At 37.5% G+C, this 27,966-nt stretch overlaps 2 protein-coding genes and 1 long non-coding RNA gene across 6 annotated transcripts in view; 2 read left to right on the top strand and 1 right to left on the bottom strand.

Moving 5' to 3' along the window:
* Positions 1–164: 164 nt before the first annotated feature.
* ak4 (adenylate kinase 4) lies at positions 165–26,975 on the bottom strand. Of its 3 annotated transcripts, none has more exons than XM_064331936.1 (6): positions 11,568–11,707; positions 10,981–11,141; positions 9,573–9,692; positions 6,161–6,333; positions 5,604–5,722; positions 165–2,682 (listed from the first exon to the last, which is right to left on the bottom strand). In XM_064331936.1, the coding sequence occupies exons 2-6, from the start codon at positions 11,123–11,125 to the stop codon at positions 2,544–2,546; spliced, it is 696 nt and encodes a 231-aa protein (XP_064188006.1). In that variant the 5' UTR covers positions 11,126–11,141; positions 11,568–11,707; the 3' UTR covers positions 165–2,543. The 3 variants fall into 3 exon arrangements, with proteins under 3 accessions (XP_064188006.1, XP_064188007.1, XP_064188008.1); XM_064331937.1 differs by having other exon boundaries at positions 11,533–11,667; XM_064331938.1 differs by lacking the exons at positions 10,981–11,141; positions 11,568–11,707 and adding an exon at positions 26,868–26,975.
* Positions 11,860–16,201, top strand: LOC135253090 (uncharacterized). Its single transcript, XR_010329534.1, has 2 exons — positions 11,860–13,104; positions 15,184–16,201. It is a non-coding gene; the product is annotated as an uncharacterized LOC135253090 (long non-coding RNA).
* jak1 (Janus kinase 1) overlaps positions 21,132–27,966 on the top strand; it is a 32,806-nt gene continuing 25,971 nt past the window's right edge. The window contains exon 1 of one of the 2 annotated variants that reach the window (XM_064331934.1): positions 21,132–21,410. Coding sequence is in view for 1 of the 2 variants with exons in the window: in XM_064331933.1 (XP_064188003.1) it covers positions 22,389–22,402 (14 nt within the window). In the remaining variant the exon portion in view is untranslated. Of the gene's footprint in view, positions 21,411–22,261; positions 22,403–27,966 lie in introns of those variants that run through there. The other variant, XM_064331933.1, reaches the window with a different exon arrangement.

The following is a 27,966-nucleotide window of genomic DNA, read 5'->3' as shown; positions in this document are numbered from 1 at the left end:
GTGTTGAAATTCCAGTGATAGGTCCATATAGGCAAATGGCCGGTGGGGCAGCGGAGAAAGGGGAGGAGAGGGCATCATGAATTTTGAAACAGCCCCCCCTGGGCCATGTAATGTTTCTGACCACACATATGTACAAACATGGTATGAAAATATTCAGAGCCCAATAATTTGAGAAAATAATTTTATTTATTTTTTGGAATGCAGTAGGATGGCAAAATAATTTCGTAAGAAAACTTACAAATGATTATAGCATTGCACATGATAGAGGCCTATGGAAACTATTCATAAAAATGCTAACTATTCGTCTATGAGGATGTAATATCTTTTCCTCCTATCACCTAAGTGCTGAATGAACACAAAACATTTTTATAACCTGCACAGGAGACATTTGTGTACTACATTCCACTATATATAATAGCTTTCCAGTTGGGTCAGAGATAATAGTCCACACAACTCTCAACAAAACTGCACTTGGGAAATGAACAGCTGTCATAAGGAATACAGAAACCAACAAATAAGCTTTTGCTCTCTTCTCTAATATGTATTTAATTACCCAATTTAGTGTGCAAATAAATTCAACACTACTTTTTTATACTATACGTTCATACATACAATTTCCTAAAACCAACATTCCATTTGTAATGTTCATCTTCAGCTTTAATCTTAATAATTTTTTTAAATATCAATAATATGCCATTGCTCTCATTTCAATTATCAAATGTGTCTGATTACTTAATTTACAATAGGGAACCTACACAAATATTTTAAAATGTACACAACAAAAGAGCATTCTTAGTATTCCATATTACCATACTGTCAGCACAAAAAACTTTCAAATGTTCTACACATATGTAAGGTCCAGGAAACTGAAATCTGTTAATTCTTTGCTGATGTGTTTCAATATTTTTCTGCATTCACAAATGGCCAAGAAATACTTTTTATGATTCTTGCAACAAAAAACAAAACAAAAAACAAAAAAACACAGTAAAGCCTGTGCGAAATTGGCTTGCCTCCCCCCTTAACTAAACGTCTGGGGGTTTCAGTGGGCGGGGGTTAGCTGGGTACAATGTATAACACTAAAATGCTAAGACCGGTGAAATTCTTTCTACTTCTAAATTGTAATATGTGAACGATCCTTTTGCCACACTTTTTACCACAAGCCAATTTGGAAATGCAACGATTCTTAGACTCTTCTTTTTTCTGGTTCAAAAATGAAGAGACCCATAAGAAATGGGTTTCATTTCTGGAGGCCCACAGGTACTGCAATATTGCAACAACCCCAACAGTTAATATTTGTAGTGTCCATTTTCGCAAGAATTTCACCAACTATTTACAAAACAATGTGGCTTTGTTACAAAGCTACTTCTGTCCCTTCACCTCCATCCGAATAGTTGCTGCTAGTGATACTTCTGGTTGTCGCAGAACAAAAGTGTGATGGATCGGTAAGTAGGCCTACCTTTAGCTAGTGATAATTAAATAGCTTTCAAGTGTAGATATGTGAAATCAAAGCCTTGCTTTATCTAGGTATAATGCTCAGAGTTTGAGACTGTTGTCAACTGGGTACAGTAGCTATGGGTTATTACATACTGAATGATCTGCAGGTTTAACTATAAGATAGCTAATGTTGAATTTGAATCAGTTTCCTGGACCTTTAAGGCTCTCGTCCAACTCTGTTTATAATAATATATAATATAATATATATAATATAATATATAATAATTAAGTTGGAGTTGAAAACCCAAATGCTATGTCATAATGTTATATTAGTAAACATGACAACTTTTTTGATGTTCCTGATAATTCAATGTTTTGTAGTTTTGTTTTGACAATGACAACATGTTCAGTGTTTTTTTCATAAAACATATCACACATAAATGCCTCTCCCACAAAATTATTTGTTATCTTCCTTGTCCAGAATATAATCTTTGGTCAGCATTTGCAACATTTTCCAAACTCAATACTCTGAACTTTTCAATATCCTGCTTAAAATTAAAGCACAAAAGAACAATAATTGAAAGACCACAGACATCCATTCTCCACAATCAGACTTGAAGTGCACTCTTGCCAAACATTTATAGTTTAACCTTTTCAGCACAAATGGCCCCACTACCAATTTTATTGTAGGCTATATAGCAGACAAAGTTTGCATTTTGAAATGTCCTCTCTAAAATTCATAATGAAAGGAATTACTATTTACATGGTTGAAAAGGTGGCATGTATGTGTTTGTGTGTGTGTGAGAGAGAGAGAGAAACAGAGGGAGGAAGAAGGGGGAAATCTGCTAACTTTTTGAACATTAACTTGTTCTTACTCTGTGTAAGGATTTAAAATACTATGATACTTGACTGGATAGTACCCTTAGAGACTTAAAATGCATGGTTCCAAATTAACTGAACACTACAATCCATAAAGAGTATGCTTCTAGATTCTGAATACATGTAAAGCTGTCAGATGATGATGGCTTTGAATTGAACTGAGCGGACAGTCCTCTCCATGCTTCCACATAGCGAGCCTCCTTCATGGAACACATCCTTGCAGAATACCTTCAGCCCTGGTGGGTGTGCAGTGGCTTGGTCTGTGCACTGGCCTGGACCGCAGGGACCTTAGTACTGACCAGAGAGCTGATGTAGGGCCATATCTTATCAGTCTCTGTCCCCGAGAAAGAGTGTAAAATGCCTTTCTTCCTGTTAACAAAAATAAGTGGCTGATATCAGGATTCAATACAAGTGAGCCACATAAACTGACTTCCATACCAAATACGAAAGAGGCCTCCAGGTGAGTTTTTAAACCAACAAACGGCTTGACCTTATGCTGAAAGTTGTTTTGAACAAGTGCCCCATCCACAAAACCCACTAACCTTCTCCTGTCAAACAGGCAAGGCTAAGCTGGATGAGTCTTGATTAATACTTACTGTACATGGATCGACAGCTTAAATTATTTCTGACAGTAGTGAATCCTCTATTTGTTGACAAGGTAAATAGTGACTGGTTGTGACAAATGCCTACAGTGTTTATTTCTATTTGTTTATGCTTTATTCAAACCAGCAATAAAATCCCACTGAGATCAATTTAAAGGGGTAGCCTTACAAAACACAGTTGCAACGTCAAGAATCAATTCGAGAATAACACACATTGTGTTGTAGGATGTACAATCTTTTGCATAATACTCTAAATCTGACATCCTGTCTCACTGTCATCATCAAGAGATCCAATCACAATTATCACAATGAGGTGCCATTTATTTTAGTCTTAGGTTTCTGTAAAAACGCCTAATTGCACTCTCAATCTCAGCCTCAATATAAGGCAGGAAAACACAGCTGTATCTACAGCTACAATGACTATTAGGTCCCCTATGTAAAAAAAGGGCTGTAATTCCAACATGGACCATCCTATGCGGATTTAAATACCCTTAAATGACCCCATATTCACTGTTTCATGTCAAACGCAATGTGCTGGAGGACAGAGCCAAAACAATAAAAATTGTGTCACTGTCCAAATACTTACAGACTGCACTGCATGTTAATTTTTTTTTGTTGTTTGTATTTGTTTAATATGAATTAAAGCCAAATGTCTATTTTTATTTTTTGCTTTTGCACCAATAACAACAACATATGAGGATGCAAATATTGCATCCAAAGGAAACCAACTACATTCATCTCAGGGTGGTACATACATATGAATAAAGAGAACGCGTTCAGCACTTCACAAATCCTGTTTCAACAAGCACAGAAATTGTTCTTCTGTACTTGCACACACAAGGCACTCAAAATATAGCTTGACTTATCTTGAACTAAAATTTATGCACACACACACACACACACACACACGCACACACACACACGTATGATCAATTTTTTTAAATATCTACCTATAAAGGCATTTGTTCAGAGTGTGAACTACTAGCAACTACAAGTAACGCATAGTGTAAGCTAATGACCTTTACTCTCACTAGTTCAAATAACAAAGCAAGAGAAATCTGATAAATGTCAGACTGGAAAGGACCATATAAATCTTTGATGTCAGCAAGTGACCACAGGGCGTAACTTCAAAGTTTATACCTAAAATGCCAAAATAGACCTGCTGTTTTATAAAGGGGTGACAACCAGTGGGGGGCAAAAAACAAGTGTTAAGGGCCATTTGATATACATACATGGCTTGAAGCAGTACTTTTATATTACATGCAGTAGATTTTCTTACTCACATCCCAGACATACTGCAGGTTTTCACATCACACGCAGGCACACACACATGCACAGACACAGCTACAGAGTTACACTGGGACAAAAACCTTCCTACACAACATTTGTTATTAAATAACCAAATCAAAGCAGTGAGAATAAGGTACAAGGTCTCCTGACAGTTGACATGCCTTTAGTTCTGTATTATTTTCACTCTTTTGATATATTTTAGGTGGAGCCTGCATGTATTGGCTATAAGTTTAAACTGATCATTAAACAATGAAAATAGGCTGGGACTGTTCTTTCAGAAGCCTGAGAATCATATAAATCTGTGCAGCAGCCAAAATATTAACATTCACGCACATTCAATGACAGAATATGCAAATCATGAGCTAAAGCAAATTGTGGCACAGACCAAAAAAATTAAATAAAGACAGAAGCATGGAGTCAGAGTGAAATATAGAAAATTTTGTGTAAATAAAACAGCATCAGTTACCAACATTTCCAAGGAACACAGCAGATCAAAATAAGTGCCAAAACTGAAAACAAGGCCATGCCCAAGTTTATGCGATTATAGTACACGCAAACACAAACACCCAAAGCAGATATTGTATACCTGATTATGAAATTAGAATTCAAACAGATCTTCAGGCATCCTTGAGATAATGTGGTAGTAAAGTACACTATGATATATAGATGTGTGGACATGAACTTGTGGTTGTCTCGTGAAAAGCAGTTCTGTAAATCGCTTTGGCCAAAAATGCTTGCTAAACAACTAAATTGTAAATTGTGAATAAATATAACATATAAATATAAGTGTCTAGTCTTATGTTAGAGAGAACAGTTTAGTATAAATGCTGTACAAATATGTGTTGAAAAACCAGCATAATATCCATGCATGCATTCACGTGACATTTTGGTGTTAACTTGTGTTTCGCTTTTAAATCTGCATTAAGAATAATAAGAAGAGTTCTGTTAGTAATCTATAAAGGTATATTCAATCAGTTTCAGGAGTTCAATAAGCTTCCTTGAAAAACTAGTACATCAAACACAGTTATAACAAAGCACTTGTCACTTCCAGACGTAAAACTTTCCCAAGCACGAAGGACTCATCTTGTAATGAACTTTGCTGAAATAATATGTTAGCAGGACTAAAAAGTGTTCCATCTCCTGTAGCAAGTCAAAAAGCTTAATTTTTAAGCTTTGTGCGTACTTAGTAAGTTGAGCCAGACTGGGCTTTGGACTTATGACCAGAATTGAAGGCCTTAAAGAAACATTGTGCTGAACCTTATATCACCCTTTGTTAAAATAAATCAACCCAGAACAAGTTCAAGACGTAAAATGTGAAAGATATACTTACACAGATAGACTCATCTACTAAGGAGGTTGTATTGAGAAGCCTGGATATACAGCAGCCTTAAAACTCACTTGTAAAAGTCTATAACGGGCTTGGCGATGTCTTTGTAGCGTCGCAGTTTGCTCAGCACTGCCTCTGGCTTGTCGCCATCACTTTGGACCAGGGGCTCCCCAGTGATGTCATCCACACCCTGATAAGACATGAGACAAATTTAGCAAAAACTCAACATCGTTCCAATTTTACATCCACAAGACATGAACAAGCAAGTCATTTACTATGAGGGAGTGAGGTGCATTAGCAAAAGTACCCCAGGACATAAATGTTCAGTGTTGGCAGTTATGAGGAACCATTTGGGTAGCACTTTTGGTATTTGTTTATGAATTATCATCTACACTTCGCTTTATTTCAATTACAGATGTAATCACATGACATTCCGGCAGCTTCCTCTGCAGTCCACACAGCAGTCACTGGCAGATGACAGTGTCTGATCAATCAGAACAGTCACTAATGCTAACTAAAACCAGCCCTGACTCCTAACACAATGGCAAATTACACATCATCTGGCAGAAAAGTCAGCACTAACGTTTTTGGTGTTTTTCTGAACGCACAAAGGAAGGAAGAAGCTCACCTGGACACGAGGTGGGTTGAACCCCATGTTGTACACTCTCCCGCTGGCTGGATGAACCCACCGTTCGCTTAGTCTCTCCTTCAGTGTCTCAAAGGGAATATTCAGACTGATAGCTATGTCCAACTCACACACACTCTCCAGGGCAGTGGCTTGCGCTAGTGTTCGCGGAAACCCTGGATGGGCACAGCAGGAACAGACATGTACCATTTAAAATATCTTAATTACAGACAATTACATGGGGTGTTTCATTACATTACAGGCATTTAGCAGATGCTCTTATCCACAGCGGCTTACACAACTTTTTATATTGCAGCTGGATATATACTGAAGCAATGCGGGTTAAGTACCTTGCTCAAGGGTACAACGGCAGTGTCCTACCAGGGAATTGAACCTGTGACCTTCAGGTTATAAGACCAGCTCCTTACCCATATACTACACTGCTACCCAGTAAAATTTCAGCCCTGCTTTGGAGATGTGGACTGCCTTGTTATTTCTTTTGTTATCTCTAGTGGTTTTAACAATTGAAACGTTTTTTTTTTTATATCAAAGTGCGAAGAGTCTAAGGTTTAAAAAGGTATACGCGTTATAACACTGCACCTTGAATGACCGATAAAAGAAATAATTTCAGACAATGTCCTTTTAGATGCTGGCATCTAATTTCATAGCCATTGGGTTATAAGGGGTTTAATATACAATGGATACTGACTGAGTATTTAAACATGCATTTCTGACATCTTTTAAAAATAAAAATGCTAATGCAATGTGCCCTAAAGCAGTATTTCTCAATACCAGTTCACAGGGCCCACTGTGTGCGCTGGTTTTTGTTCTAACAATAATAACCAGCTTTGGATTGTAATGCGCTGCTACTTGTTTTAAATTAGGCGCTTTTACGGTATATTGAATGGAGTTTACTGACAGCAAATGGCAGCAAGCCAAACCTGCAATGTGTTAAGACAAGTTTAACCAATCCACACTATTGTGGAAGCAAAACATGTGTTCAGCAGCCTTAATTCATCAAGAGATTAGATATTGATAGCCACTGCCCTAAAGTTATTTCATAACTGCTCTCAGGTTCACAACTTAAGAACTTAAGTTGTGAACCCATGCTTGTTTTAATCCGTTCTTAAGGCCCAGGGAGTAGTTTCCCCAACAATGTTTCATCAGATCATGCTTGGTTTTACGTAATAACTACATTTACGAGGCATGCCTTTCCGGTTAGCATTTTTAGGAAGTTAGAGCTAACAGATGTTGTGGAAAACAATTATCCATTTTAAGGAAGAAATGTGCACATGTGAAACTACACCAGTACCAAAACGGAAGTGTACATATTTTACCTAAGCAAAGATGAAAAAAGATCTATCACTCTGATTGCATTGTAAGCTAAAATTAATGCAATCAGAGTGACAGTTATTTTTTCATCTTTGCTTAGCTAAAATAGCCTATTCCTATTCCAGTTCCATTTTGGTTCCATAAATCTTTTAAGCCCAAACCCAGCTTGTACCTGAGGTCTTGAGACCTGACCCGACTAAGCCAAACTGGTACAGCCAAATTTAAAAACCGAACCTAACCCAAAACCAAAAAATCGCTCACAAACAGATTTGCTCAGCTGCTATATGCTTGAGTTATAGCAATATTTATCATACTACAACTGGCTATGTTTTATTTCCATATGTGATAGTAAACAGCAGCTACATTGCTCCGCAAGGCACGGTGACCCATCAGCAGAGCAGTGTGATAGGCTAATGAACTGCCGGTTAGTAGTGATCAAGCACTGTACAGTACACATCCAGTTTGTGCCAGCTGATTTACCACACCAGTTTCCTTTAGCCAACATATCTCACAAGTGCCTTCGCTGCCAGTAAATTTTCTGCTATTTCTTGGACGATATCTCTAAATTCAGTGAGGTCAGACTTGCCATCATAGGTCAAAACAGCATTGCAATCCCTACACTGCACGTGACTAGTGAGTAGCTTATCTGTTGTCACAAAGAGCTCATAATATTTACACAACAAAGTCGTTCCCGACTCATTTGGAATTTTAAGAAGTTGAAGTTCTCTCTTCGCAAATTTTCATTTAGCCTAATTTCATCCACTGCAAAGTTGACATGTACTAGAAAGAGAGTGCGCGTGTGCCAAACATCCATCCATCCATCCATCCATTATCTATACCTGCTTATCCTGAGCACGGTCGTGGGGGGTGATGGACCCTATCCCGGAGTGCATTGGGCGAGAGGCAGGAATACACCCTGGACAGGCCACCAATCTATCACAGGGCACACACACCATTCACTCACACACTCATACCTATGGGCAATTTAGGGTCTCCAATCGGCCTACCTGCATGTCTTTGGATTATGGGAGGAAGCCAGAGTACCCGGAGGAAACCCACACGGAGAACATGCAAACTCCACACAGAAAGGCCCCAAGTCGAGATTCGAACACACAACCTTCTTGCTGTGAGGTGACAGTGCTACCCACTGCCCCACTGTGCTGCCCATGTGCAAAACAAATTTTATTTTATCAAATACAAATGCATTTAAAATGTAAAATAATAATGAATTTTCACTTAATAGAAAACAAAACTGAACCTGAACGAAGCCCGAAGTTGTATGTGAAAAAAACGACCCAAACCTCGGCCTGAAACCAGACAGACAGAGTGTTGGATCCCGTTGGGTTCGGGTCAGGTTGCAGACCTCTAATATGGGGCTATTTTAAAATGAAGGAGTGTGTGCATCTGAGAAGATTTCTCACACATAAACTTGCCCTGGGGTAAAGTATTTCTCCTCCCATGTACAGTACATAGTATGAATAATAATAAGAAGATGAACTTTGTGGGGAATAAATTTCAATCATGAGATTTCCCCCCCTTTAATCCCTGGGAGTCGTAGCGAGAAATGTTGATGCACATTCACAATTAGGTGTGTGGAGAAGCAGGAGAGTGGGTGTGTGTCTCTGGGCAGAGCCAACAGGTGTTGTGATTTTCAAGATGCTCTCTCAACATTGCTACCGTTGAGAAAGTTCCCTACAGCAAACTTCTTAATATTATTTTTGTTCCGCCTTAATTTTCTGCACAGTACAACTCCCACAGCTTTTAAACTAGACATGCCATTTTAGCTTTATAATATTCACCTTGGCTCAGAGTAGATTGCTTGTATAAAGCTTTATTTTGAGTGGCCTACCATTTCATAAGGTTATGCTAAAGTTTTAAGATGCTAAGCTCTCTTACTTTTTTATCTAGGTAACTGTGGCATGGAAACTAAATCTTTGTGTTAATTTAAAAGAAATCAACAGAACTGAGGCAAAATATATGCATCGTTTGAATGCAGTTACACTATTTTTTAAAATGCTGAGACACTTCTGTAAGTCTGTCTTGTGCAATGCTGTGCATAGAGGATGACTTGTCATTGACTTACCATCCAGAAGCCAGCTGTGTCCGATCATCTGCTCCAGCCGCGGTAGCACGACATGTGTCATGACGTGATCAGGAACCAAAAGGCCCTTCTCAATGCATGCCTTCGCCATAACACCAGCCTCTATAGGCAGGGGGAGAAAGACATCATATACACATGTGTGTGTGGATAAGTAAACACACACAAATATAGTGAGAGACAGGGAAGGCAGCAGGATGAGAATGGATGGCACAGAAGGGGGAGCTACTCAACAGTGAAATACAGTGCAGTACAGTATCCATGGTCACCAGCTGAGAACCGTCAAGCATTCCCCTGCTTTCTCTAAATGGGTCAGCTTTAACTAATCTTCACACAATCCAAAACCAAGTGATCAATAATTACCTTATTCATGTCACAGAATACAAGAACACGTGCTCTTCTAGGAATGGTAGAAACGGCATGCATGTTAAACAACTGAACACACAAAGAAAAGTGCATTTGTTATAGCTATATACATTCTATAATGTTCACTATTTTACAGGTTGTCACAGAATACTAATAAACCTTAACCTGTTTTTGCAATAATAAGCACCAAGCAGGACTTTAGATACACTGAATCATGGTTTCAGTCAATGACTGTTCCCTGAAATTGGAGGAGCGCAGTCCCTATTTAATATTGTAAACATTGCCATGTGTTTTTGCTTATCGCTCGAAGAGAAGTTACCAAGAATAAATTAATCACAGTCTAACATACAAATGATAGCCATGCCTTTGTTTACGTGTAAAACTGAACACGTTTTAAGGCATCGTTCTTTCACACGGCAGCCAAGTCGAAGCGAGAAAAAACGTTTATACGAGTTTATATTCTTAAAAGGTAAATTTGCAAACTAACACTGCGTAACAGTGTGGCTCACTAGCACATGAAAAAATATCCCTTATATATCACACAATTCGCAGTAAGCGTGATCGCTACCCCATCTGAACCCTCGGATAGTTATTGGCCATTTTTTTAAATGCCTGCTTGCAACTCATTGAGCTACACTTTTCAGATTTCGCCCAGGACCTGTTACCCGGATGGCTAGATAACATCAAACCAGGATGGGCGTCCATTAAATCTTAAAGAAATGTTCAGTTCAGCTAGCTCATTTTTAAATTTTATTTTTTTATTTTGCATTTCACAGCTACATAACTCAAATGCAAAGCCAACGGTATTCACGCGCTTTTGTCCTTTGGCCAGTTAGGCGAATTGCAAGCTATTAATTACATGGAAGAGCCTAAGTAGCTGGATTGATTGGAAAATAGTTTAACCAGCACATCAAAGAAAAAAACGTAAGCTTTATATTGTGACGTTACATTAAAGCCGCGTGCAGAAATGGATTATATGAACGGATGAAAAGCACCGACTGAAGCAGCCAATTGAGAACAGACATACCGGTGTTTGCAGCAATGCTATCCCGTAGGAAGTCGCCACTGGACAGATGTTTGAGGCCAAAACTCTGCGCAATTCTCTCCGAGATAGTTCCTTTTCCTGAGCCTGGAGGACCCATTATGACGGCTCGCAATAATCGGTTTGCCATTTCCTTTTGAATCAGCCTGAGAATATTATTTAAACATTTTCGAAAACAGACAAGAACAAACAGCGTATTAGGCTAGCTGGCTAAAACTTTGACATAATTTGTTTCACTAACTTGCATGGCATTCATTTAACTTGGCAAGTTAGCTACCCATTTAAAGCCACAGCACGTAACTACGTATTTTGCCAGTCTTCTGGAATTTTATTCTCTTAGTATTAAAAAGACGAACAAATACAAAGCTAAGACATATTATATAATTTAACCTAGAGATAGATAATTATGTCCGACACTGGCTAGATTGTAGAACCACTAAAATTAAAATTAGTCGGCTAGCAACTGTTAACTTTTAGATCTTACATACGTTATCTAACTAGATAAAGCTCTTAAGTATTTTTTAAGGTCTTGCTAACCTGCAAGGGAAGAACAAGACCAAACCTGAGCTCACCTCCGTTCTGGTTTGTTCGACAAAATGGTGTTTAATTTCACATAGGCTGCGGACCAAGTTAGCAAAAGATTACTCTCCGCCCACGGAATTATTGTCTCACTGTATCTTTAAGAAAGTATTTTGTTTGCAAAATGAATGGGGGACCAGTCCCAACGCCCAACATACACCCCCTTACACATCATCAGGCAAGAATGCGGAGTGTGGTGCGCATGCATGTATTCTGAAATAACGCTCAGAATTGTGGTAGATGGTGTTTTTTTCTCTCGTGTCCCTTATTTATGCTGTAAATAAAATTACTCCCAAGAGATAATGCTTCCACGTTGAGCAGTCTGAAGTTACAAACTACAAAACTAGAGGGATGGAACAGTCTTGAGTATTGAACCTGAGACATTGGACATCAGGAGTTACGAAGACATTTTGCAAGTTTCCACAAGATTTGACTTTTCCTCACGTCGTAGTCTGCTTGTAAGAATCGACACGTAAACACGAAACATCTCATTCTAAAATGCTTAATTAGTTAGTTCATCATTTGTATTCCTGTTCGAAGCAATGGCCTATTGGTGCTTCCTAAAATATAAACTGTATGAGACACGCTGTGTCCTCTTGCTTTGCACATTTGCTCATGAGATTAGAAAAGGCGATTCAGAAAGTAGGCTACAATTATAGCCGTTTTCATTTCACAATTGACAAACAAATCTAGAAATTAAGATTCCCATTTTAATAATCATTGGTCTTGCTTTTGTCCCCTTAATAAATATGTTCTTCGCTATCGCCTTATTTTAAACCATACACTTCTGGGAGTTGAAGGCCTATAGTTGTATTGGATTGCATTTCAATCAGCACTGATTAGAACAATCCCGCATACGCACATCCCCCAGAAACATTCCGTCAAAGGAATGGACAAACATGGGCCTATACACAGAGTAGGCTACTAACGCCAATCCAAAACTAATCATAATCAACACAAAAACAACAGCAATAATAATAATAGGCTACATGGAAACAACGTTTTTATCGAAATAGGTTTCTCGTTTTATTCTCCTCTTCAACATTTGAGCTCTATTCTGTCTAATCAAGCGCTTTCACACTTGTTGGCAGCAACGACCGTGCAGCATATAACTGTCAAAATAACAGCGCATCTACTCTCCAAGCAGTGGATGTTCCAGCGTACTCGCGCTAGTTTACTGAAGCCACAAGCTGTCTCGGCTCGGCTGTTTTGCGGTCCTAATGTTTGAGTAGAATATGGGAGCATGTCGGTGTCGGATTGTTACAGAGCATGGTGCACACGTTTAATTATATATGCGTTCTGAAAATGCTATTTTAAAGAAAGACCTCTAAGAAAAAAAATGTAGGTAGTAGATTTTTTTTACATAGCTATAACTAGTGCTGTACCCGGAAGCTTGGTTTTTTATTTTGTCACATGGCTAAGGGATTTCAATAACAACAAAAAATGGCGACAATCACGTTGTTCAATGTGGTCTTGCTGCGTCATTAAAAACATTCATGTAAACAGGGAGAAGAAACAGAAAATCTGCGGGTAAGGTGTGCTTATACGTGTCGCATATATGTGCTTGTTAGCTAATAAAGAAAGCGCGTTTAAAGAATCTTCCTGCGGGTCTAGACATGTTTGTTTTAGCCTTGAAAGGGGTGTGTGTCGTGCTGGGCGTTAGCTTTTGGGTTCTTGAAAACAAGACTTGCAAATGCATTGCTACGGACTGAAAGCTGACTGTTTCGAAATGCAGTACCGTACGAAATTGACCATATTCTATGGCAGGTTTAAGGCATTTGCAAATAGCCTAAACAGTTATTTTATATATTACGGTCTGTTATTTTTTTGAGATTGTAACTCGCGTTTGTTAACACTGATAAGTCTCCCAACTACATTAGGCTACTATCTAACATTATTTCCAAACATTTAAGGTAGGCAGAAATAACACTTTATTAATGTAGCTGGTTGGCTATCGCGTTAGTATGTGGTTTGTTAAGGAACGTAGCATACATCCAAGGCATTGGAATTCTTTAAAATAAGTCTTTGCGCATTATTTGCACACAAATGATAAATGCGGTTTAATGCAACAAAGTGTTACATTTGGTGTCATTCTGTCAGTTTACGAACGTTGCGCAGACGTTATTTTTTATTAAATTTGGCATCAGTCCCCACAGATAGCAAATAGAACTAATCAAGTTGTTTACATGAAGCAGTCAGAACGGAGGGCGGGGCGGTGATGGGAGGAGCTTACTTTAGCTGGCTACGCGACTGGATTGCTGGACAAGAATCAGCGTTCAGGGTGGAGTCACGAGAATCGCAAGTCTGACGTGTGTATTTGGTGGATTGTAAATTATGCATCCTTTCCATTTTCGTATAACAAATAGCGTGTTCATATGTAAGAAAACTAGTAAAAATAGATGGCACTGAATTGAAAAACAATTGGTTAACGGTTGGAGAAATATTAGAATATACCAGACTTATTGAGAACAATAACCACGTAGTAAACCAGTGGAAGTTTTGTGGAAATTGGATGAATGGTGAATGAGTTATGACCATTAACATGATAGGACATAATGAATTTCAGATTGGGGGTCTCACAGCTCCCATAGTTATTGTCCAATATAGCTGGTTTATACGTAGTTAAGTATGCTTAGGTAGGTTACACTAATACTATGTGCCACATTTGGTGCAAATCGGTCAAGAAACAAAAAAGCCTTAGCAAAAAGCAATTTCACATATTATGCTTATTAGCAAAAAAAAATTCCAATATGGCATACTTTCATGATCTTTGGAATTAATGCACAAGTGCCTCCAGGGAATACTCACACCACGAATGGAGTGAATTGGACAAAGCATCTGGGTGTTATGACCTTTAAAAGGGGTATAATTTAGAACTTTAATTATAGCACCCCATGTGGCCGACTGTAGTGATATTCCAGGTTGTCTTGATTTCACACATTTGTGATGAGTGCCAAGTTTCAAGTCTTAAAGATTAATACCCATCTTACGGAAAATTGCGCAAATGTACGGAGAAAAAATAAATATTAAATCATAGGAAAACAAATAGGGGTTTAGCACTACAGGCTTAAAATAATAATAATAATAATGGCATTATTATATTGTTTTGGGAAAGTAGTATATATTTGAGAAATCAGTGAAAAAGATGGGGGAACAACATTAAAACCTACAAGCATGCAATTAGTAAAACCCTCATGGAAAGTGGAAGCCAGTATCATATTTTTACAATATAAGCATGGTTGTTCTGTAGTTTACTGAAGCAGCTATTATTGTATCATATGTCATTTGCTATATCTGTATGAAATACAGTCCCTGATATTTAAGGTAGACCATACAATCATTTGCTCTCTCAGTCATGACCAGTCTAATGAAACCTTCTTGTTAAAAATAAAATAATGTAAACTGGTATGTTGCATAATATCCTGTTTCATTATACAGATTTTAATATAGATTTTAAAATCATGCCAGAAATGGCATTGGCATTTTCAGTAAATGAATAAATGACACTTGTTAACTTCCATGTACTTGTTTAGTGAAAGTAACACCAACTACTTTTCTAACTTGCCAGGTTGTTCACAGTATTAATGTCTTGGATCGTGTTTCTCATAGGTCTGCTGACCTGTCATGAAGATGGATGGTACGAGAAGCTGGTGTTGAGTTGCCAAATTGCAGAGGAGCTGAAGCACTGCTTGATGTGACAGGCTGCCCTGGTTCAGTTATCACAGTGCTGATGCTGTCCATCTTAAAGGTACAGTACTGTGATAACTGAAGGATGGCAGCCATCTTGACAGCACAGGTGCTTGTATCCTAGACCTCTCTGGTAAAATGTCAAAATATGGGAAAGGTTCTTTTTTTCAACTTCTACAGTGATAGGTGTGTAAGGTCCCTACAGGCATATCTGCAAAAGCACAAAACCATTCTGTCATAACTGTCAAATACATTTAGTGTTTTGTTACTTATGTTTTTTATTACATTTATTTCAGTTTAAAATAAACAAAGTTGCAATGTAATATGTGCTCAAACTTGTCATTGAAATGTATGGCCAGTACATTTTATTATATGACTGTGTGATTCCACTGTTGTAAAATGTCTGCCTATTAAAAGCCGCTATACTGAAAAATATCCTTCCTGTATTCTCTCATCATGTGACAATTATAAATGCATAAAAAAGCAGAGGGCAGGTAATTCTGTATTTTTTATGAATAAAACTCATTTCTTATAAAATACTTTTATTAGACAATGAAATATAAGACAAAATATTCTAGAGACTCCACCAGAGGGGAAAAATATTATGTGGGACTTGGTTAAAATAAATGAATGGGGTCCATTTTAATTGTGATTCACTGCCAAATCCTGAGACAGGCATTTTATTGCAGTTACCTGAGAACAGTTGTTTGCACAAGCATTTTGAGTGTCTTGTCACTTATGCTTCAGTCTTACTATGTTGGTTACATTGGGATCCTCTTGTATAAACCAAATGATGTGTAGAGCATTCAATTCTCTGGCTCAGATTTGCAAATTGCAATGTTTTTCTGATTTCCAACAGAGCTACCTCTTCATTCCCAATTATTTTAGAAGAAAAACAGAATATTTATCTACAGAAAAAATAAAATGATATTGTATACTCTCCTGTAGTTTTTTTTACTAGTTTTTAAGTGGTCAATTTTTTAAAAAGTACTTTTCAATTAAGCAAAAATAAAAAGCAGAGGGTAAAAAGTCATACTGTTTTGTACGACTGGGAACTAAGCATTTGTTCTAAGTGAACAGTTCTGCTTCCCTTTTTAAAAATAGGAGACCAATCCCCTTTATTATGTCCTGTTAGATCTCTTTTGACTGAAGCCACATAGTTATTCAAACACACAAGAACCATTTATTCGATAAAGCGGAAGTTTAGTGCACCACTTTCCCTTCTGTTTTTTTTCCTGTGTTTTTTTATACTTGTAACAGAACCAGCAACATAGCACCTGTGCAGTAGCATCTATGTTTTCATTAGGAATTGACTTTGTGTGCATTGCTATCACTTAGAAAAGGACTGCTATATTTAAACCACTCTCTCCTTGTGCCAACTGGACTCATTAGCCAGTAATAATAGCAGTAATTAAACAGATTAAATTTATAATCATTCTAATACTCATTCTCAGCTTTTTATAATAGTGCCAAACATCACAGTAGCAGAAAAAACTAATTATGTTAATGTTTGTTATTAGCATAAGAAAATACATTTATTTAGGTTGTATCTTAATATCAAGCACCAGAGGGAGCTATTTATCTTCACAGTGTACACCAATGACAAATGCAGATTTTTACTGTTACTATGCCATAACATGAAGTGCAAGTGGGAGCTGTATGTTGTACACTGATAGTTTGCAAGAGAGTCATTTTGCTATAAGGCAATAATAGGCATTTTTAGACAAGTTTACTGTAGAAATTTCAGGCCACTGTTTCTGGCAGTGTAATGTTACCGACTCATTGGTTGCAGGTGAAGGGAAGTCCCTCCAGGAAGGTAAAATAATCGTGCAGTATGTGGTGGCATAATGGACAAAAGAAACTGACGTGTTGACATTTTGATCAGTAGTTCAGCTGTTTTTTTCATTTCTGTATGTACTAGAACAGGCACGTCTGCTTCATCAGAACACTCATCCAAAGAGCTTCCTGTCTTATACTGTTATGCATAATATTATTTAGAACTTGTTCACTAAATCAATCAAGACCGACATTTTAATTACAAAAGACTGTTATAACATGAAAACAGTATAATGATACAGATAGTTCTAAATCGAGGTGCGTACATTTGGAACCAGCCAAATTTTTTACAAATTCCATATGCATATGTACCTCATTAACTGAAGTTTGCATTCCTTGTCTACCTTGCAAGGAATGCAAGGTAGCATTTGCCATTTCTTGTCTACCTTGTTGTCAGGTTTATTTATATACTGTATTTGCATTCTGTTATCTGATGGCTATGTTGGCTTTAAGGGCAGAGAGGCATGTGGCTTCTGCCAATCAGGTATCCTTGAACACTTAGATGTGTACTGAATAAAAATAATTATTTGAAATAAAATCCAACAAACATAAATGTGATAACATTTTTAAAAGTTGATCCTAAACTTAAGGATATATGGCTTCCTGTTTCACTGGGGAAAACACTTATACTTATAAAATCCACATCATCCACCACCATCAGGCAAAGAACTCTCAGAAGAAACATGAAAAAAGGGTTAGTGATTTTAGTGAACCAAGAGTTGGTTGCAAACAAACAAAAATTCCTACATTACAGTAGGATTTTTAGAGGGGTTTCCAGAAAAAAAACTTCTATTGGGAGCAATCAAAAAAAATAAATAACCTGAAGTATGCTAAATGGCACGGGAACCTTGTTCTCTCTGCCAGGAAACTCAAACTTGGCCAGAAATGCAGCAAGACAATGTTCACAAGCATACCTCAAAATCAAATAAGAAATGGTTATCTGACTACCAATTACTGTTTTGCAATGACTGTCTCCAGACGTGACCCCGACTGAAAAATTTGTGGTTTGAATTGAAGAGGGGGGTCCACAAGTGGAGACCAAATGATCTGAAGGAGCTTGAAAGGTCCCGAATGAGGAACGGTCAAAGATTCCCTTCAATATGTTCACCAATCCATAGAACACTATAGAACATTACTCACTTGTGTTATCCTCACAAAAGAAGGGGGCACAAAGTACTAAACACAGGGATGTGAATATTATTGTTTTTTTGGGGGGGGGAAATAAATATATAATTTGTTATTAAAGTGGTATTTTGATTAATTCCATTCAGTTATTGTTAAAGTATAACATTTTATAGTTCTTTTTTTTTTTTTTTTTAATCAAGGCTGGATCATTTTAGAGGGCACTGTGTTACTGCTATTTGTGAAATGAACAGATTCCAGGTGAGGTATGTGTTGAAGGCAAGCCTAAATAATGAATCAAAGTTCACACAAATCACACTTTTCTGGTAATCATTTAAAATGCCCATTGACATGTGCCATGAGTGCTACTTGAAGGTATAAGTTAAATATAAAACTTGACTAAGTTCGTATAAATTTAGAACTGAGAACATCTTCAAAAGGGTTGGAAGGCTCTTTTTATATCTGATATAATAATCAACTAAAGAAGCAATATATCTTCAAATATATCAAATTATGTATATATAAAATAAATAAACAAGTGCACTTGTTGAAGCAAATTAGTATTTTCTGGATGTATTCAGAATATGATACATTTATTGTATCTTTCTCATTGATATCAACAATGTTGCTTCAGATCACTCTGGCATATAATGTGTGCCATTCTGCACCAGGGAGTTCAACAGAGTTCAAAAAGTGTAAGATTTAGACATTACATAACATTGATATTGACATTGCATTAATCATTCCCCCATGGAAGAGAAGTAGCTCAAAATATCAAAGTTTTTGTTCACCTCCAACACATGGCCCTAATATTAGTTATTTTTAAAGTCACTGAATAACTTGAAAATTATAAAATGAAAACGGGATCTTTTTTGTTTGTGTTTACAGTTAAATCTGAAGCCTATTCCCAATCTTAACAAATAAATCTCATATACATGGAGGGAGATGCCACTTTGTATCTGTATCTGTATTTGTTCAACCAACAAAATTATTTATTTTATTTGGACAAAAACCAGAAGTGGGTGAAGCATAAACTAGAAGTGGGGGGAGTTTAACACAGAAGCTGTATTAAATGCCAAAAATCCCAGATTTTTACCATTATAAATCACTGGCACTGCTACTGTTGAGAGACTAAAGCATTAAAGTCATGCTTTTACAATGGCATCAATAATAATCCAGTTTAACAACAGGTTATTTGCTCTTAAAAGCAGTATTCAACAAACAAAGACCAATATGTTATATAGCCATGATAGGCTTTTGTAACACTGAGGTACAGTCAAATCACGTTTCAAGCATAAGCAAAAAGTTTTTATAAATCAAAACATAGTTGCTTATTCTTACTCTGAAATGCACAGCATCAACTGCATGAACCCTACCACCACACCTACCTGAAGGACACTGAAGTCAATTATGAACTGAAAAAATGCTTTCATAATTAAAAAAGTACTTCCTAATCTTCATTAATGAATGAACTATATGCAATTGAACCCCTAATTAAATAAGAAACTACAGAATGTGAGGCTAAAATGTTCTGTTGTTTTTTTTGTTTGTTAATACTTTTTCTTTCCTCTTTGTTGAAGTCCCACTTTACTAGTATGTTTGATTTGCATAAGCGTAGGTAAATTAAAGAAAAATTTGGAAATCTTCCCTGGGTGGAATACAACTTTGGCTATTATGCTTTAATCAAACTTCCCCAAGTTGTATTTTGTAAAGACAAGTTCCTGCACATAAGCTGGTTTGCAATGGGGAGACTCAACATCCCTTGCTATAGTGAAAAGTTGCTTGGAGGAAACACTGATTAGGGGGAAAGGACAGATATAAGAGTCACACGAGCCACTGCTGGGTGTGTCATTAGCCACTGCTGGGTGTGTCATTAGCCAACAAGGCTGTGTCTTAATCTTTCAACTCTAGAAAGCCCGCAGTTTGTAGAAAGGCCGCAGCCAGCCGTGTCAGACATATCCAGCATTACAGCATCAATTTCTGCACCAGCAGCGACCTAATGTCAGAAGATAACAAAACCATATATAGCAAAACTATTTTCACACACTATATGACCAAACGTATCTGGACACCACTTGGTCTGTGGCTGTTTTTCATGGTTTAGGCTAGGCCCCTTAGTTCCAGTGAAAGCACATCTGAATACAACAGCATCCTAGATGATTCTGTGTTTCCCCAACAGTTTGGGAAGGCCCTTTCCTATTGCCAATGCCCCCGGGCACACAGCAAGATCCATGTAGAAATGGTTTTGTTGAGAAGAGTGTGGAAGAACTTGAATGGCCTGCACAGAGCCCTGATCTCAACCCCATTCAACACCTTAATTAATTGGAAAGCCAATTGTGAGTACACAACCGCACTAATAGTCTTCTGGCTGAATGGAAATAAATCTCAGCAGCAATGCTCCAACATCTAGTATAAATTAACTTGAGTGAATCAATAGGTTGGATTTTACATTTAAATCAATACTAGATCAAAGTCACAAAGCCACAATAAACATTTCTGCACAACTGTGAGAATTGTACAGTTATTTCTAGTAGTGTTAAACAAAAGTAAGAACCATGAAACACATACATAACACATACACAACAAAACCAAGTATTTGTATGACCATGCAAGAATCCTGTTCACGTCTCCCAGCCCTGCATGTTTCATTCCATTGCAGCTGATTTCGCCATTTCCTGGCCACATCTGTGTATAACTTGATATGCATCAGAAAGTTTTTAATGGAGAGTCGATTAGTCGAACTACTAAATGAATGTAATTAATGAAAACATTACAACGCAATTGCCTGAAAGTAGAGGACTAACAGCGAGAAGCTCACGGTTCAAGGGTTAACAAAGCAAACAAACCCTGAAGGGTTAAAACGATTGGTACGGTTAGACTGAAGGCTAAAAGAACCAATCATAAACGTTGTCAAAGACAAAGCCATGTTCTCTTCTTTCGGGAATAGAAGCTTGCTTTTGACAGAGAACACACGCTGTGAGAAAATCCGAACAGCTTTAGCTTTTAGGTATATATTACTAACTGTCAGGTGCCCGGTGGATCTACAGCCTATGGGTGGATCTGAATACTGAAATATTCATAATTTCTGTCCAACGAATCATTATTAGAATCGCGAACGGTTCCTTGGGATATGGTAGTTGTCGATGAACAACTACGGAAGTAGTTAGCTAGCTGGCTTGCTAACTTGCTTGGTAAGTTGCTTTTATATGTTCTTGATAGCGATTGATCTGTGGTAACCAACGTTACAGCCATCAACACACTCTTAACGGCGACGGCTAATGTGGTCCAGGCAGCCTGCTGTGTTACTTATGGAATCTATACTGTGTTAGCCAGGCCTTGGAGCTGACAGAAGCGAGTTAGCCAGCATTGCTACTAGTCCTTTACGTAAAGCTAGCTAGTAACATTCATAGAAAACTTCAGTTTTCTAACTAGGAATATATACAGAGAGTTTAACCAATCAGTGCCCTGCCTACTGTCCAAATAGTCCAATTTGCTGTGGTGAATAGTCGGAAAGGCTTTTATTAGCCCAAGTATGAATGCCACGTTTGTTTTGGTGTCATGCCATGTATAAAAGGTAATGTGTTTGTGCAACGGGAGTGTTTCACGTATTTGCTACTTTTTTCATCCACAATAAACACGTTTTTAAATGCCCAACAGAAATTTGATAAGTGGTCAAATACAAGACCATAGCTGAATCAATTCCATTTTGAAGCTGGTCTCTGTATGTTGGGGTGCTGTGCTCATCTGTTGTTTTATTTTCCTTCTGGGGATTTTCTCTATGTGATGAAGACTTTGACATGAAAGCAAATCACCTGACTCAAAGCTTTGATCAAATCAAAGGCATCCTTTGTGTGTTTGAGGGAGATATATTGTGTGTACTGAAATTGTAAATGGGAAGTGGCTGAACTAACATGCAACCCCCCCAGCTTGTTTTAATGCAATGTTAGTTTGGCTTGTGGCCACTTGCTTATGTCTTCAATATATAGGACCCTGCATGATTTCAACTGTCAGTATAGTGTCATAAGGTGGGTTGGACCTAGTAGGATATAAGTAGCTCTGGATTTCCCACCTGTCAAAAGCAGAACCCAATCACACAATTCAGCATCACAACGTCGAGAGTGGACAGTTCTGCATACTTGAGCCTGTGTTGATAGAGAAATCACATTTTCATGCATGCATGCATGTGAGTACTGCTCTCAACTCCTGCAGAATGGGACAAACTCTTTATATTGCCTGAAAATTTAATTCCTTGAGCTAGTGGAATTTGTGCTGAAGAAATGTTATTATTTAACATTTTGGGTGTCTAGAAGCATTAATGTTTTGTAATTAAGCCTGTTAATAACACTCAAAAATTCAGATGATATTTCAGTTTCGCTGAGAGACAAACTTCTTAGCTGTATGAATGTATAGTGTTACTGTGGATTTCTAGGGAATGTTTAATCTCTTCCATTATCTCTAGAATTGCATGGGAGCCATAGATTTTACTAGTTTGGCTCTTTGTTTCCAGAAATGTGGAGGAGTATTGTTTAACTGGATGACACTGTAAAAATAATAGCTGAATTTCCTTACGCAATAATAATAATCATCATATCAGATTTGCTTAATCTTTTCTTCTTAACTGATCATACCTGATACAGGGTGCCAAATGTAACTTTAAATTTTGTGCATAAAATGCATTTCACACCCCAAACTGAATAAACAACATACTGTATTTCATGCATGAAAAGTAAAACGTGCTTTGTATTTCGTGTACAAAATGTAAAATAGATTTTGCATTTCCTAGACAAAATTCTCAGTTTTTATTAGCTGCAACCACAGCTCTATAGCTCTGTCTGTCTGTCGGTCGGTCGGTCGGTCGGTCGGTCGGTTGGTCCACAAAAGTGTCCCACCCTGTAGCAGCCACAATTTTCGCCCCAGGAGGCTGAAATTTGGCATGGACATTGACGTTGGTCATGACCGGAAGGTACAGCTGAGTAACTTTCAGGCCGATTGACCAAGAGGGGGCGTGGCGATGGGTGTGGCCTATCACAAAAAGGCGCATAACTTCCGAATGGATTCACAGATTTGCACAAGATTTTGTGGAAAGGTTGGCCATGAGCCAAAGAAGAGGTCACATGTTTGTGTGAGGGTATGCATGTGGATGCATGCACACATGGATGCATGCGCTTGTGCGGTCGTAGCTATTGTAGATTTGCGCTTGTTTATGGCAATTCTGCTTTGCATTTTGTGCAAGCAGTGCAAAATATATTTTGAATGATTATGGCAGAAATATAATTAGCACATTAGACTAATTACAACTACAAGCATTTCATGGCCTCAAAATGTTGGCCTACTATTGTGACACTTGGCAAATATTTCATAGTATGAAATGCATTTTGTGGCCACAGAATGCACTTGTGTGACACTTGGCCAGCATTTTATGGCCGCAAAATTTCCGGTTTCGGTGTCATTGTGCTGTATCGACCCCTTATTGGAGACAACGCGATCACATGATTGTGCGCTTTGAAACTTGTGCACTTGTGTGTTTATTAATGTAATTTATTGCTGGCTAAAGAAGGTATGTTAGCACATAAGATGTTAGCATGTTAGATGTTAGCTCTGGATAAGAGCGTCTGCCAAATGCCTGTAATGTAATGTAATGTAATGCATATGTTTTTTTCTGCTGGGTGCTGAAATAAAAATTAGGTCACTAGATAACAAGCTAACTAATAGCTTGCCTTCTAGCTTTTGGAATTTACTGAGAAACTGTTAGGTTATGTGTGTCCACCTAGCTAGTTAAGGTTATTTATCCATTTCACAATTGCTAGCTAGCTAGTTAAGTAGTCTTCTTAGCTACTAGCTCACAGGCTTGCTCGGTAACATACGTTAACTAACATTAGCCATCTAGTGTAATTCACAAAATTTATTTAGCATTATTATCCATATTTGCAAAATTTGAGCAGAATTTGCTAAATTTAGAAAATACAGCTCCAAGACAACTATAATTAAAGTTAATTACTTTAGAGTTAATTAAGATAATAGAAATATTTCTGCCCTGGTACTTCTAGACCTTAGTGCTGCATTTGACATTGTGGACCATGAAGTCATTATTTTCAGGTTGAATGAGTTTTAACTTGATTCAGATGGCATCTACTGGGTCGTGATCTATTATGTCTCCCTTGATGATTTTTCCTCAAAGAGATTTGGCATTACATGTGGTCTCCCCAGGGCTCAATCCTAGGTGTAGTTTATAAATGCTCTCGTTAGGGACTATTTATCTGCAAACAGCATACATTTCCACAGATTATTTTTACAATTTTTTGCCATGTACCATGTTTGCTGTCATAATTACAGTGCGACCAGAAGTCTCCTATGAATGAATGAATGAATTCTTTAATTAATGTCCTGCCAACATTCCTTACAGAATTATAACACCTACTAGGCTAAGATGAAACGTGTAGCTTCAATTCAATCTGTTGCTTGGGAATGGGATGACATTACTATTATGATCATTCCAATTGAAATTGTTACCGTTATCTAGCACATAGTCAGCATACTGTAAATTCGTGTGTGTATTTCCCATGCCATTTCTACGGTGGCTCTGAAGTGCAAAATACAAAAACAAAAAGAAAACGCAAAAACAAAAACTTTCGGCCCTAAGGTGCAGATGCAACCTACAAAAACAAAAAGGAGTGGTCCTGAGGTGCAGATGCAACATACAAAAACAAAAAGGAACAGCCCCGAGGTACAAAGGTTTTGCACTTCTGGACCACTCCTTTTTGTTTTTGTATGTTGCATCTGCACCTCAGGGCCACTCCTTTTTGTTTTTGTATGTTGCATCTGCACCTTAGGGCCGAAAGTTTTTGTTTTTGCGTTTTCTTTTTGTTTTTGTGTTTTGCACTTCAGAGCCACCGTACATTTCCATTCCAGTAGCCTCCAATACAAATGTGCTGAGCATAATTAGTAAAGGCTAACAGATGTAGCTTACGACCAATGCAAATATGGCAATATCAAAAATATGACAATGTAAATAATTAAAATGTTACAAACCGTAATATGTACATGTTTGTATATATCCTAGCTAGACTTCATGATTCCTGTTTTTCTGACTCGCTCCCCAAATAATTTGCATGAGCCTTACTGATGAGTTGGCAAAATGAATAAAATCTTCCAAAAATCGAAGGAAAGAAACAATTACGCCGCGACGATTGCTTGTATATTACTGCGTAATGTTAAGGTTGAAAGCACAAAGGCATGTTGAAAAAAATTCAGATGGATACACGGAGCTCTCACGCTTTGTAATAAAATTCAAATGAAACATTCCATATACCATTAGAAAGCTTGTACTGTCCTCTGCAATCAGATCATAACGAACTGATAGGAGTTTCAGCCGCATGGATTTTATGACAGCACAATTATTGATTTTCTGAAAGTGACCGATGATTTCTGCATATTGAGAAATGGAGTCTGTTATCCACATTAATGGTCATTATTCAGTAACATTTACCATAGAATGTCTGAAGTGACCAATTAAAATCGAGTATTCAACAAAGCCATATAATAAAAATAATGAACTGTTGCTCAGTTATTCAGAATTTCTCTCTTCTTTTCAAATACCTATTTTATACCGATGTTATAAATGCTCCTTAAAGAAATTTAAAAGGAAACCTATTGATTTTTTTAAAGAGTTCATTCAGAGACAGTTTTAGTAATCAAACAATCACTGGTTCAGTCTAGCTGAAACTCCAATGGTCGCATATGCGTCCCATCTACAAAGAATTAAAAAAGAAAATCACAAGAGATATATACGTCCATTATTTCAGAAAGATATTTTTAGTATTCCGTGTACTGTTGCTTATTTGTCCAACTATGTGGAAAAATGCTTGCAATTTACCTTGCCAATTAAATCTGATACCTGATAGAAATTTGTTACAAAATCATCCATAGATATTACCCTGTTAACCATTTCCTTGTAAAATTTAAGGAAGATATTAACATTAATTGGTCCCTTTGTGTGATGCTCATGCAGAAACTCTCCTTCACTTATTCTGTGATTGTATTCATGCCAGACTATGAAATTTTGGAAAGATTTTTGCTCATTTATTTTAGACAATATAAACTCTGATTCCTCTGTTTGGAAAATGTATTGTTTGCTATCATTAACTATAAGAAATTGAAAGAAAATGATATTACTCACTTAACATTAATTATCCAAAAGTCACATTCACGAGATTAAATTGAACAAATCCAAACCCTTATGCGTAAATTTTTTAAATGACTCCATGCACTACCTAAATTTTATACTTACCTCAACAAACAAGACAGCGATAAAGACTGAGAATATGCAGAAAAAACTGAATTTGTCAGTCACCCATGTACACATCATTTACATAGCCTAACTAAAAGCAAGTGACAACTTTTAAGTTGCCATGTTTATTCATTCCGAATTTGATAGGAGACCTACTTCATAGATAGTACCACTTGCAGACCTGTTAGCTTTCTTTTGCGGTAAAGTTATTAGCAATAGGTAGCGATTAGCCTAGCTGACTAACTAGACTAGTTATTATCCGCATTCTGTCTTTGTGCCGAACGGGAGTGAATTTGACGGGGGAACGCCTGTTCCGGTTCAATTTTTTCCCGTAAACCTCTTCAAATTAAAAAATACTCACAGCGCAGCACTGTTGCCAAGTCACAACGCTTTTAAGTCTCAAGCTGTGGTCATAAACGTAACCTCACGTGGTTTTGAATGCATAAGCCGCCGCAGCCAATGATTAGTATTTCATTGATTAGTTGGCAAATTCAAGTCATTTGCTAATTGAATGCACACCAGCCGACTCAGCCAATGATTAGTATTTGAGTGATTAGTCGGCAAATTCAAATCATTCGCTAATTCAGTTATAAGTCTTACATTATTATCTAAATTAGACAGCGGAACAAACAAGTTTCTTTCACTTGCGAAATGTTAGGCAAGTAATTCTGGTACAAGATTGTGCCATTTCATTTTGGCTTATGGTCTATTTCTTGGTGAAGTGGCCAGCCGCTTTGAGCTCTGGCGGCTGCGCCAGCAGCGCCACTGCAGTCGCCTGCCGTGTTTTGCTCACAGTGGCATTATCGATTGGATGTCGAGATCTAAATCTTAATATGTATAGGCCTCATACTTTCGAAGAGCAAAATGCGTTGTTCGCATCCTAATGTGCAATTAAATAATACTTTAATGTCATAAAGTCTCCTTTTCCTTCTTTTTGAGTGTGCTGTTCAGGTTGTTTATCTTTCTGGAACAGCACCTCGTAAGAACATGCTGTGAACACACTGTTTCTCCTTTTTTCATTCATTTTTATTTATTTATTTAAAATCGGCTCTAGGCGTAGAGTTCGTCGATCCCTCATGACGATCGCCGATCACTCGATGTATAGTTGATGGGCGCAACCTTAGCCACAATACACAGCGGTGCGTCATGCTTACTCTGACACCTAAGAAAGGAACCACTCTTTGTACTCAGCGAATAGAGCTGGTTCTTCTTGCTCAACAACATGGAGCTACAGTGTGTGGTAATATGCATTACCTTCAACCAGAGGACATTAAAAATGGTAAATTATTGAGGAAGAGCATGCATTATCTTCTGCAGCCTCTTCCTTTCATGACTGTCTTTGTGAAAAAAAGGAAGTAGCACCAGAGATGTCTTCTTCTTTGTGGTTTTTAAAAGAAAAAACCACAGAGACACACTGTGTACCTTTCTCAGTCTTTAAAGGCCATGTTATTTTACTTGGG

This window comes from Anguilla rostrata, chromosome 4, assembly GCF_018555375.3.
Source record: "Anguilla rostrata isolate EN2019 chromosome 4, ASM1855537v3, whole genome shotgun sequence".
In the NCBI taxonomy this organism is placed as follows: Eukaryota; Metazoa; Chordata; class Actinopteri; order Anguilliformes; family Anguillidae; genus Anguilla; species Anguilla rostrata.
This window is presented reverse-complemented; position numbering and strand designations above follow the sequence as displayed.

Excerpts from the sequence above, each read along its gene's own strand:
- ak4 (XM_064331936.1), bottom strand. The coding sequence starts at position 11,125 with ATGGCAAACCGATTATTGCGAGCCGTCATAATGGGTCCTCCAGGCTCA. Across the intron at positions 9,693-10,980 it reads TAGCATTGCTGCAAACACCG|AGGCTGGTGTTATGGCGAAG; the intron begins GTATGTCTGTTC and ends CCCTGCCTATAG. Across the intron at positions 5,723-6,160 it reads TCAACCCACCTCGTGTCCAG|GGTGTGGATGACATCACTGG; the intron begins GTGAGCTTCTTC and ends ATGTCTTATCAG.